This window comes from Ciona robusta, chromosome 1 (assembly GCF_009617815.1).
Source record: "Ciona robusta chromosome 1, ASM961781v2".
Lineage (NCBI taxonomy): Eukaryota > Metazoa > Chordata > Ascidiacea > Phlebobranchia > Cionidae > Ciona > Ciona robusta.
In genome coordinates, this window is record NC_143235.1 from 12321988 (window position 1) to 12335739 (window position 13752).

The window sequence follows — 13752 nt, forward strand, 5'->3', positions numbered from 1 at the left end:
GTAATTCTATTATACAATGGAGTTGAAAGTTTAACTCGCCATTTTTGATAACTTTATGTGTCACTAAGAAATTAAATTTACGAATTAATCCGAAATATAGTATTTGTAAGTTGAAAACTATTTATTATAATAAGAGGTAATTTTTTGTTTGAAATACGTTGCTAGCAAACGTAAATTAAGTTTAACTGCCTATTCGTAAAGACACCTTTTGCCGAAAGTATATAGTAGGGTGGGGAAGATTGGACACCTTTAGCACCTAATATCTAAATATACTAATTCCATTTTAAACAATTAACAATGCTGTTTTCGTGAGGTTGCGGTTTTATAATACTTTAACTGTTCTTCATTTGCTATCCAATGAGACGAGAAAATAGAATGAAAATGTGTCCCATTCTTCCCCACCCTACTATATACTTTGGTCAAAAGGCATCATTACGAATAAGTTTTGACTACGAAAACCTCAAACCTTTGTATGTGTGCTCGTACATACTTCCATACCAAGGGATGTTCACTGCATTGGACAAAAGTAAACACACACCAGCAATACATATCCTCTATTTAATTAAAACTATACAATATATGGAATAAAACAAACTTGTGCGGCACCGAACAAATATTGGATTGCACTTAAATGAAAAATCAGTATAAATCAAAAGTTTGCAGAAAAACAGTTTAATAAATAAGAATGGCATTCTATATATTTAGCTTCAAACAGTGTGCAGCAAAACCATTGCAAAATAAAATTACAACTACAACTGGTTTACAACTATCCCTCAGCACAGATGATTTCTAAAAGTATTAAAACTGTGTTATATTCTAATCAGCAAGGCATAGCAGTTACTGACAAGATTTCATACTAACAGTAAGTATTTTCTGTAGTTGTAATTAATGAGTGAAAATTAGCCATGCATATTTACCACATATGTGTGCAACAATGAAATTTGTCATGTTAGTATATAAAATAGCTGATTAGAAACATTTTAATGGTATGTTGGTGTAACTGTAACAGAACTAAATACAGGTTGTGAAGACATTTTGGCATGCACCTAAAAGTCAAAAACAGTTCAAATATTTTCACTGCTTTTTACTGAAAACTCAAAATGCTACAAATATACAACAGTCTTAGCCCAAAAAATCTAAAAGATCTTGCTTGCTTAGATTGGCAGTAGTGTTTGAATTCGTTTGTTTCATTCCATATTGGTTTTGCATTGACACTGGGTTCGAATTCGAATTTTGCATGTAGGGGTTACCCATACCATTGAAACCAGAGTTACTAGACGGGGTTGGGTTTAAAAATGGGTTCGGAGTGTTTATATTCATTGCCCCCATATTTTGGTTTATTGAGTTTTGACCATTGCTGTAACTTGGAAAAGTTGTTGACTTTTGCATTCCAAAGGAGTTACTGCTGAGAATGTTTGTTTTACTTTGCCAGACAGTGCTTGGTGCTGGGGACAACATAGAAGATTGAGATGCACTGGACATTCCAAAATTTGAAGACTGGGATGTCAACATTGGTTTTTGCATGTAGTTAGGCTGCGTTGCAGACTTTTGCTGTGACATCATAGGCGTTGGCTGTGACATCATAGATTTTGGCTGTGACATCATAGGTGTTGGCTGTGACATCATAGGTGTTGGCTGTGACATCATAGACATCGGTTGTGACATCATAGGTGTTGGCTGTGACATCTTAGACATTGGTTGTGACATCATAGAGGACATAGGTTTTGATCTACTGGCACCCATGGCTTGTACGTTACTTTGCATTAATGAAGAAGTTAGATCTTTGGGCTGAAATATTAATAGGTAATTAAACAAAATAAGTTTATAAATAACAGGTCAAAAAAACATTAATATGATGTAAAAACAGATAGGTACCCATTCAAGTAAAAAGCGCCAATGACCTCAGCTGAAAAAATTGGTATCGTATATTCAAATCACTAAGAGAGTAGTAGTTTCTGCTTCTGTCCAAGTGAAAGGAATAAAGGACATAATCATGTACCCAATATACAAATAAACGATTTCCATAGCAAGTTCTATATACAAAATAATAAACTATTCAAAAAGAAAAATTTGAAGATACTTAATACTGCATGGGGTTAATTAGTAAGTGAGTTAAAATGCTCACGACACAGAACTTCATTTTAAAATAAACATGATAAAAACTAGTTTGATTCTTGTGAAATATACAAAGTTACAAATATACAAAATATAGTAGGGTGGAAGGAGATGGAACACCTTTTCATTCTGTTTTCTCTTCGCATTTGGTAGCAAACAAAGAACAATTAAAGAATTATAAAACCTTATCCTCACGAATTCCAAAAACCATTGTTTTTGTTTAAAACGCAATTAGGATATTTAGATATTACGTGCTAAAAGTGTCCCGTCTTTCCCCACCCTACTATAAAAAAAAATGCACAACCGCTAACATTGTGTATATTTAAAGCCCACACAAATGTATTAGAAACACATGCTACAATACCTTTGCATGTGTGTGGTTAGTCACTGGTTTCCCAACATTGACAGGATTGATATCACCAGTCTTCTTCATCCTGTTCTCCTGCTCCTTCATCCTTGCCAACCTCTGCTTCTCCTCAAGGGTCAGATGTTGACGAGAGGAAGATGACTCAGTGTTTTTGGGAGGAGCCTCGGATTTGAACATGTCATCCACCTAGGAGAGAAAAAATTATTTTCTCTGTTTGGAGTTTTTTATTTCTCTAAGAGTAAGAGGTGCTTTGTCTCTTTTTTTCTTCTCTTCAAAGGTTATTTTCTCTCCAAGCGTTTTATTTCTCCCTAAGAGTATTTTCCTCTCTCAAAGTATCTTGTCCCTCTTAATAGTTATTTTCTCTCCCAGAGTTTTTTTTCTCTCTAATAGTTATTTTCTCTGTCCCACCTTTGCGGAAATGGCAAGCTTCAAAATTTGGTAAGGTCCATGTCATCAGAACATATAAACTTATACAACCCAGGAAGTGTCATGAAATGTGCAACCAACAAAAATTAATCACAACCAATTCTATTGTTTGAGATGTAAATATTCACCCACAAAGTAACATACATGGTAAACTCGTAAGCTGGCACGAGATATACGAAAAAACACTTGTGTTATAACCACTGTCGCTTTCCGGCCACGCAAGGATTAAGTAAGTTACATTCTCCTGAAATTCTCCTATGTCTCCTAAAATGGAATCCCCACTCTTTTATTTAAATATAAATTGAAACAATACACTTACAGAATCTTCCGTGATTGAAACACCATTGGTCTGATCTCTTGTAAAATCTAACGCAGCATCCTGTTCCAGTCTCATTCTACTCAGTTGTTCAAGTTTTGTTTTATGCTCTTTTTCAATTCTCTGTAGCATATCCTACACAAAAGGTTGTATAAATATGATATCTTAATGTCATTTTTTACTACAAAGTTTAAAGATTGCAGTTTATAAGCATAAAAAACAGTTATTACAGGATTACCAATAAATAGTACCGTTGGGGAAGACACCTTAGCATATACTATGAACAATATGAATTTTTGTGAATAAAACAACATTAACTAAAAATGATTTTTCAAATAAAATTGTGACAAGAATCATGTTTATACACCAACTTTGAGGAAATGTTACTTCACTAGTTCACTATGCTGTAGGGTGTATACATATATGTAATTTAAAGTAATTTTTCCATGCATGGTATACCTTTATAACAGACATGAAAGCCAGATACTGCTGGAGGTTTAGATTGTTGTCAACTGATAATGGAATAAGATGGGGAAGACTTTTAAGAGCCATGATATCTTTTGAAATACCTGTTTGGTAAAATATTGTGATTATTTTCAAGTGAGAGCTAAAAATGCAATTTTCTAGTACACCCATACATTACAAAAACATATTTTAAAAAATCCAAAAAAGATTAAAAAAAAAAACAATTTTTAAAATGGCCAAAATCCTAATTAGTTTCATGGTAACTCGTGAACACCCCTAAAATATGTGAAAAAAAACACCTGTGTTATACTAACTTGCGTTGCCTGGTCATGCAAAAAAAATACTTTTGCTGATTCATTTGTTTTAAACATGTACACCCACAAAGTTACACAGTAACTCGTAAGCGCACACATAAAATAAACACCAGTTTTACGATGGCTGTCGTTACCCCACCATGCAGGGATAAATAAGCTGCAATTTTCGTTTCAAGGACAATTCAACCAGTTTATCATTAGTCAGTGATGTTTTATAAATCCCCAGAACGGGCCATAAGTCCACACTAAATGTGTGAAATAAAAAGCTTGTGTTATAACAACTTGCGTTGCCTCACCATGCAAGGATAAGTACCTATATGAGTTGCCTCACCATGCAAGGATAAATACCTATATGAGTTGCCTCACCATGCAAGGATAAGTTAAAGTACCTATATGAGTTACCTCACCATGCAAGGATAAGTTAAAGTACCTATATGAGTTGCCTCACCATGCAAGGATAAGTACCTATATTCATTCATTCATTTCAAGGACAGCTCACCCAGTTTATCACTAGTCAGTGCAGTTTTATAAATCCCCAGAATAGCCATCAGAATACCAGGCTCTCGTGAACTTATCTTCTGCAAGAAAGGCAATATCTCATCCTGTACGTACCACTTGTCAAACACTGGTAGCAGCTTGCCAAGGCACACAAGGGCTTTGATTCGAATCTGGAATGATAGGAACAGAAATAAGACAACAGTTATTATGGGTTTCAGTCAAAACAGGTGTCAATAATGGTTTAAAACCAGTTTAAAACCATGTTTGGCTGAGACATTTTTAAATTCGCATAAAAACCAAGCTTATTACAGACCTTTAGTTTTATTGCTTTGTAGGTATATTTTTATTTAAAATTGGAGAAATTTAAAATGATGTTTTAGAGTGTAAGTACCATATACTGTACGGTAGCAAGGAGCACTATCAGAATGTAGATTTAGTAAAAATAGTGGCTTGCACCGTGGTACAGTGGTAAGTGCGCCTGCCACTAGCCAAGAGGTTTCTGGTTCAAGGCTTAACACTGCTACCAATATGGGGGCATTGCGAGTGTGTTTTTAGACAAGGCACCCAACGAAAATTGGTCCAACTCAGTGCTAAATTATGTTATGGTTTGCCTAAATTTTCAGCCATACAATAAGGTAAAATCAGATATACAAAAATAAGGCACAATTTTTTTTTAATTTAAATACTTACAGCGGTCACGCTTCCTTCATGAGCAATCTTTTTTATTTTCGGTAAAATTGAGTTTTTCATGGCTGGAAGTTCAATTTGCTCCGCAAAAGAAGGGATGATGGTCAAGCATAGTTCCTGGATCTGCACGGATGGAGCTTCCAGTGATGCGCAGAGCATCGGGAGGATGTGGATGTTAACGAGACTTGGTGTGGACTTTGAGAGCAACAAGTCCATCTTTTTTAATAAGATCAACAAAACCTAAAAGAATTTTGTATTTTAATGATTAAGATTGGTATTATATTGTGTGCTTTTATATTTTAATTGAGTATAAAATAATTTTTGAAATTTTACGAATTATAGGAAAATAATTTTTGAAATATATATTATGATTTTATAAAAAAATAATTTTTGAAATAACACGCCTTATAAAAAATTTTTTTTTTAATATATTATGATTTTTAAAAATAAGATTTTGAAACAATACGATTTTTACAATGTTTTTAAAAATTTTAGTTTTAGTTTAAACAGCACATAAACAGCACCTGTATGGGACGTTGTATTTTAAAGACTGGAATTAATTTCGGAAAAATTTCTTTGAGGAATTCTTCTTTAGAAGTGTCTTCAGCTATGAGCAAAACATTAGGTAGAACGAACGGGACCATATCATGGTTGGTGAACTCCGTTGTGAGACATGGGAGTACACGTTGCATTAGAACTCTCTGTAGAAACAATATATATATAAAAGATAGACAGGTGTGGCAATTTTTTTTTAATTTTGATCAAAATCTAGGGTGACATTGTTAATAAAATGCAGTATATATATATATGTAAGGTATATAGGTTTAACAGGTTTTTTTTTTTTAATTGTTTATAAAAGTGGCTGTACACAAAATCCAGAATTAGTCTGTTTTGTCCAGATTACCAGGCAAAAAAATGCATTATTAAATTTTTTGACTAAACATCGGATACCACGCAAAAAAACGGAAGCCTAATACTGTGTACAGCCATTTTAATAGTAAATTGACTTACTCTTGGAAGTTGGGGTAAAACTTTCGGAAGTCCTTTAAAAAACTGAGATTTTTGAAGATTTTCTTGTTGCAACAAAGTGTCCAGATATTGTAGAGTTTTTACTCCAACATGTTCAAAGAATGGAAGCTGATAATACAAATAAGTTGTTGGTGAGTTAATTGCTCCTTGGACTATGATATTAGCATCAAACATAGAATACTATGGACTTTGGTAATATTATAAGCAGGACCGCGAAACTTTATTTTGTACTGAAATCTGTTAGCTCAATCTTGTTATGTTTTTTTTTATATTAAGCTGGGAACAAAGAAGAAATATATATAATGGTAGGGTGGGGAAAGACGGGACACCTTTAGAAAATAATATACAAATATTCTGATCGTGTTTTAAACAATTAACAACGATCTAGGGGAGTCGTAAGCATAGGGTTTTATAAATCCTTGAGCGTTCTTTGTTTACTACCAAATGGGATGAAAAAATAATATAAAAAAGTGACCGATCTTCCCCCACCCTACTATCTATATACCGCTTCTTTACAAAACTTTTTTAAAAATAGTAAACTCGGATTCCAAAATTAACATTTATTACAAACATTTAAAATTGTTATCATTTTCTTTGCACCACCAATTAAAATCCTAAGAACATATTGTTAGTTATTTTAGCCATTGCGAAAATAATTTCTAACCTTGGACATTTGTTCTGCATCAGGTCTTACATTGGGTGAAGGATTAAGCAACATCTTCTCATGTTCACGGACTTCTTGTGGTATCTTCTCAAGATGGTGTGGGGAAAGATTTTCCAACTATAATGAATGTAAGGATATTTACATGGTTACTTAATGTGCAGATTTTTAGAATAACAAATATTTTTTTGCTGAAAACCAACTATTAATATATATATATATTCTATTTTATGTGAGTAAAGCACCGCCTCCCAAAAAAAAATTTTTTTTACATGGTTACTTATTTTGCAGAATTTTAAAATAACATATTTTTTTGCTAAAAATACTTATATATTCTATTCTATTGGGGTGAGGTCCACCAGCGTAGCAAGCCATGGGTCCTAGGATTTAGGCCAGGATTTGCCCATTACCTCAAACTATTTATATAACTAAAATTCATACCAACAAAAAATTATTACATAGTGATAAAACTAAGTCAAAATTGTCTGGATAATCAAATTCTGTATGAATAAATTTGAATTTTCAAAATAACGGAAAACTGAAAATTAATAAAAATAAAACAAATAGGTTTAATACCTGATCAACAGATTTTGGCATGACCCTATACACGTCCTGTGTTCCACATTCAAACAAAGTTTTTCCCTTGTAGTAGACGGAGTATAGCAAGATACCAAGAGAAAACAAGTCACTTGCTGGACTACATGACTTGCTTAAAATGTATTCTGGTGCCAAGTAGTTTGGATTGGGCAAAGCAGGGGAAGGAATGGAGGTGTCCCAGTCAGAAGATACAAATTTGGTCTGAAACGGGGAGTTGGTATTAAAATGCTGTTACGGTATGTAAAGAAAATTGGTCTGTAAGATTGAGTGGGATGTATTAAAATGGTGTTACAGTAGCCTATGTACAGAAATTTAGTCTGTAATATTAAGTTTATATTGAAACAGTGTGACAGAATGTAGACTGTAGAGACTAGAGAATATGTAGAGACATTTGGTATGTAACATTGAGCGGGATTTATTGTAATGGTATTACAGTATATGTAGAGTGTAGACTGTACAGAGTATGTGGAGAAGTTTAGTATGTAACTTTGAATGGGTTTGTATTGAAATTTACACTTCCACCTTATTATACATGAGAAAATGAGGTGGTCTATAATATCATTCTTGGCAATTATGATTGCTGTGCAATCTGCACAAAAAAATTGAGACTGGTCACACAAACACTGCAACTGGGAGATACAGTTGGAAAGTGCTAAAGTTTGCAGATTAGCGTGTATAGAACTTGAGTGCAACATAGTCCAGACTCAAGACAATCAGACATACATGCTACACACATGCTACACACATAGTGGTCCAATTCAGATAAGCCAAAGATTTTATGTACGATTTCGGCATTAGCCTTACTTCTGATACAGTTCCAGTGTTAGGGATACAGAAGTCAAAACCAGCGATTTTCCAAGCTCCCATCTTGTTTATTATGATTGACTCAGGACATAGATTACCATGCACCATTCTTACACTGCTGTGAAGGAATGCCAAGGCTTCAGCAATCTGTTGAATATTTAATATGTTGGTGACAATGACTAGACCATACAATTTTACCATTTAATAAACACTGGTTCTGCAACAACCAAAAGTGGGATTCCAAAAAAAATTAACAAAAATTTACATCAATTTAACAAAAAGTAAAATTAACACATTATATTTATATGTGTGTGTGTGATATAATATACTATACAATGTTAGCAATAAAATAAAACATTTTAACAGGTTCTGTTACCTGCATAAGTCCATACTTTATCTCGACATCATGCAGTTCATGTGGTTGTAATTCCTTAGGGATTTTGTCAATGTTATTTTTCCTTCCAAGTACATTGCCAAGACTTGCAAAGACAGGTTCTGTACAAAAAGCTATACTTTCCCTGAAAGAGTAAACAATGTTGAACAAAACAAAATTTAAAGCGAAAATGACGATTTTCAACTATAATCGTTACTGTTTTGAACAGATTAATTTGAAGTCAGCTGAGTAAAGAATATCTGTTTACACCAGGATTGTAAAAATACCCCTTTTTCAGTGACAATGTCACCGTCCGGATCGTCCAAAAACGTCCGGATTTTTTTAGTAGAAATAAATTCTATTTATATTAAAATTAACTTTCTTACGTTCGGCCGACAATATACTCTTTGGTTTCTTAGTTCAGTATTTATTGACGACATAAACGTGCTCTCTATTTTAACCGCATCGGTTACATTGCGAGAACACGGCGAATAGCTAAAATGACGAAACGGTTCGTGCAAACATTAAAAAATGCATTTTCCTAACACCTACTATACTAATTTTGTCACAAATCATGTCACATGGAACCATTATGTGGTGAATTTAAAATGATATTACATTTATTTAAACGACGTATCTAAATCGGTAGAAACAAATGAAAAGTTTAACGCACGTTCATCGTGGATTAAAAATGTAACGATGATTACGTCATAATACCTTTGATAAACTATTAAAATTTTAGAAAACAATTGTGGTTTATGTGCTTCTATATTTCATATAATTGTTTTATTCCCGATATAATTTTAACCAAGCAACCAAGAATACTTTAAACTTTAAATGCAGGTAAATTGCGTTTATGTGAATTTTAATTGGTGCAAATATAAGAGCGAGGAGCGACGTTATCAGTAAATTAAAACCAACGCAAATTGTAATATGATATTACAAAGTATCTTCCCGGCCGAGCTTGGACAGAAGCCTCGTTCGTTTGCACCGCACGAGAACCAGAGTTTCATTACGTCACTTGTCACGAGAATAAATTCACAACGATTGCTTCGTTTGTTAGGTGTAGAATGTATGCTACCGCATGCGTCATTCTTTATTTCCTACGCCGGCGCAGAGCATAAAAATGTGACGCTCATACACGATGTTTCGATCTCGTGGTTCGTTGGGCAGTGGGCATTCCTTCCGATTGTTACGTAATGAAACGTCATAGTTAATAGTTATGTTGCAATAAGACATGTGACGTAACAATTAAGCGCAAAATGTCAAATTGCAGCACGGCAATGTTTGTTACTCGAGCGACTTCGTTAGCTGATTATTACGAACACGCGACGAACATAAAACATTATATCGCAGCTTTAACAACGGTTTCTATCGCACAGGCGCCCGCACTAGACTGTGGTGTCGTGGTGATAGTCAGTAATACGCTTTATAACAAGATTTGGTAGCTTGGGTGACAGACGCACGTAAAACATATTACGTCCGGATTTTCAATAAAGTTAAACGATCACCGTCCGGATTTACAACTTTTACAATCCTGGTTTACACTAAGTGTAAATTTAGATTTCAGTTCCCATTTAAAGCCTTAAAAAACACCCATGTTTAATCCTTTTTCAGCTCATTTTGTGCAGATATTGGGTCAAAATTTTACCAGCAATAAATTATGTTTAATGTCAATCATTGGCGTCAAACTTTTTAAAATGCATGAGAAGTATAAATAGCTGAACACCCAATGCTGTAAAACAAATATAGCTCATTATCCCTAATGTTCACTAGCTAGTGCAGTGCAGAAAACTCTGGGGTTGGCCTGCCTACCATGCCACCCCCGGTTTGGCGCCTATGATGCCAGCAAGGCTTTAAAAATATAATCACCTTGATTCTTCTAATGAATGTTCTACAATCAACACTCTTGGGTGTCGTAGTTTGGTCATCTGAACACAACCTTTTCTTAAAACTTCAATGATCATTTCCCTGTCTGTTCGATTAAACTGGTCCAACTGCTTCTTCTCAAATATCCACAAAGCAACATCCTATATAAAACCATTTTAATTAATGAAGGGTTTATTTAACCCATACTGTATGCATGATTAAAGGCATAACATTGAGGGCCTAACACCTCCGGTCCTTATGGTTCAAGGCTTGCCGCTACCATTATGCAGGTATGTGTCCTTGGGCAAGACACTTAACGGCAATTGCTCCAACCCAGTGGTCACTAATTGGTTGTTAAATTTATCAGCTATACATAAAAAACAAAAAAATTCCCCCAAAAAATAATACCCCTACGAAGTAACATACATTGTAACTTGTAAGCTAACACAAGGTGTATAAACTCGTGTTATACCCACTGTCGTTTTCCGGCCACGCTACGATAAAGTAAGTTGCATTCATATATTCATTCATTCACCTTAATTTTGGAAACGAGAATAACATCAGGAATGAAATTCTCGGATTAGGCGTACTAGCTGTTTTAGTCGTCTAACTTTAATTTTAATTGCTAGATTTTGAAACTTCTGTAATAAGTAATGCACAAAAACTTAGTTGGCCAACTAAATGTTAAAACCACAGACTAAATTTTAATCCAGTGACTAAAAAAACGCTATAGTAAAAATCATTAGAAACGTTTTGAAAATACGAACCGCTTTTGTTGATTTCTTTGTTGCTTTGTAAATTTTCCAGAGGTACCGAGGGCCTCCACTCCCGACCTGATCTCCTGCATCATATTCTCGTAGCAGAGGATTTCCAGGCAGGACAGCACTGATTTCGTTAACTGTACTTGACAAAGTGTTTCTTAATTTAGTAAAAACTCCACTGACATCCATTTTTTACTCCTCACTACTGTCACTAGCTGTGTTAGAATGACGTTAAAACGATCCACAAATCGACACGTGCCCGTTCAGTACAGTTATGCATGCAGCACATTTTCAAAGTTAATTTTCGTCCAAAACGGCGGGGTTTTTGTTTAAAAAATTATACAGCGGGTATCAGTGAGACCTCTGGTACATTTTTAGACCAGAAACGTTACTGGCCACCAGCTAAAGGACTACTTAAAGTACCAAACTTTAATGACAGTTCGGCATGTGCATGTGATGTTGATGTAACTTAGGCTACGAAACTCGTGTTCTATACTACAAAAAACATCCGTTAAACTAAATGGAGGAAAGTTTAAACATCATATTAATAATACCTATTATGGTATACTAATTTAGTTTTAATTACCACTAAGCACAAGCTAAAACACAAATTACACGTAGAAGAAAATCTAACGCCATATTTCTGTTAGTAACTCTGTTGTGACACCTTACGGTTACAAGTGGCGCGTTATAGCGATTGTCGTTTTCCTGCCACGCCAGAATAAACCAAGTTACATTCATTAATTTTGTAGCCTGTAGTGTGTTTTAACGACTGCCATTTAGCTTTTATAATTTAATTCTCTTCTTTGTTTTATTTAATCCGATTATCGTTACTGTATTCGAAGAGGTAAAGTATGTGGGATAAATTATGACCACGCAGGTGCAGGATACAGTCCTACATGTCTCAAGACACCGACTCTTCTCTTTTCTTGTGAATGCTTCATGTAGCAAAGCGTCAGGACGCTAACAATAGCTATAAGGAGAGCAGCTGAACAAACTCCAATTGCCACAATATCTGTCGAAACAAATGCGTGTTTTAAATAGTTAACAACGATCTGTGGGAGTCGTGAAGATTCGGTTTTCTAATTCTTTAAATATTCTTTCTTTACTACCAAATAGGAAAGGAAAATAAAATAAAAATGTCCCATCTTCCCCCTAATACAGGTTTAAATAGACAGAGTGGCCGGGGGGAGTTATCATAATTTTAAAATATAAAGGAACTCACAAGCTGTCTTTATTTCTACTTGCATTGCGTCTTTTACTGCAGTTGTTTCAGGCTGTGTTGCACTCAATGTTGTAGTCGCGAGTTTTAAATTGATCTGTGAATGTTAAAGTTTGAATAGGAATACTTTAAAGTGTGGTATAAATGTTAACGATGTCCAATCCTACCATACAGTAGGCTACACTGTCTACATATATACGTTAAGTTATATATACCTGACAAATAAACGACTTTCTCATGTTACAATTTTCGTCCGACCAAGCAGGCTTGTTTGACCAATGCCACACAATACAATCTTCTTCTGATATAAGGTTTGATTTGTTTCCATTATCCGGTTCGCCAGGTAGCCAAGATGGAGCATAACTTCGTCCATTCACATAATCTGCATCCCCACAACGTTCCCACTTATAGATTCCCTCCGATTCTCTAATGAAACATAAACTTTCAAAGCGATTTTTGGGCACGTTAGTGCTCTATTTTTAAGTAACGAAAATTTAAACCACCGCAACGCACATAAACTCCGAATATATTACAAGCCAGGTTTATTATGTATTGTAAGCTCTGGAGAAACTTCAGCATGCAATTTATATTAGTCGGTTTACCACTATACTGCAAATCAATAATATAAAGTTTATTATCCTGCAGTTGCGGGGCAAAATGGTTTGAACACAGGTGTTCTCTTTCAAACTATTGCCCGCTTACGAGTGTCATATTCAATATAGCTGTTGCGGCATGTGTATTGCATAAAAACACACATACTCATAATGGTAGCAGCACTGAAACTTAAAAGTCCACATATGCAACGCGTTAACCATGCTGTCACAACGCTGGTCTACCATGTGAACCTGAAAAAACGTTTCTTAAATTATTACCTGTCTGTCAAACCTATCCAGAAAGCTATTGGCGCTCGAGCTACATCTACAGCATATGTGATTCTCATCATTTCGTAAAGAAACTGATTTTCAGAAGCATCACTGATCGTTACAAGATGACCGCCCTCAGAAGCGCAATATCTGCTGGCTTGCCAATATTTTAAAGTCCTGCACGATATAAAAACAAAAGAACTATAAATTTATATGTTGTTAAAATACGATATTTTAAACATATTTCAGCTGGCAAGCCATACCAGCATTGTGGAAAATTTGTACCAAAAGAAGACTTAATTGCAAAGTTTAATAAATCTGATTACGAATGTGGTAGAACGTCAATTAAAACCACTATAGTTAAACACAACATTGATCATAAACC

The 13752-nt window shown here is 34.6% G+C and overlaps 2 protein-coding genes across 2 annotated transcripts; both read right to left on the reverse strand.

Annotated features, from left to right (window-relative positions):
• Window positions 1-544: 544 nt before the first annotated feature.
• On the reverse strand, window positions 545-11716 carry LOC149743325 (SCY1-like protein 2). Its single transcript, XM_089879200.1, has 14 exons — window positions 11289-11716; window positions 10525-10682; window positions 8656-8797; window positions 8280-8426; window positions 7455-7676; window positions 6882-6998; window positions 6200-6325; window positions 5713-5889; window positions 5192-5428; window positions 4503-4671; window positions 3684-3793; window positions 3228-3359; window positions 2480-2668; window positions 545-1788 (listed from the first exon to the last, which is right to left on the reverse strand). Exons 1-14 carry the CDS (start codon window positions 11469-11471, stop codon window positions 1123-1125), a joined length of 2775 nt encoding a protein of 924 aa, XP_089735326.1. The 5' UTR covers window positions 11472-11716; the 3' UTR covers window positions 545-1122.
• On the reverse strand, window positions 11579-13534 carry LOC149743326 (uncharacterized). Its single transcript, XM_089879250.1, has 4 exons — window positions 13377-13534; window positions 12720-12930; window positions 12508-12601; window positions 11579-12297 (listed from the first exon to the last, which is right to left on the reverse strand). The coding sequence occupies exons 1-4, from the start codon at window positions 13445-13447 to the stop codon at window positions 12149-12151; spliced, it is 525 nt and encodes a 174-aa protein (XP_089735376.1). The 5' UTR covers window positions 13448-13534; the 3' UTR covers window positions 11579-12148.
• Window positions 13535-13752: the final 218 nt, after the last annotated feature.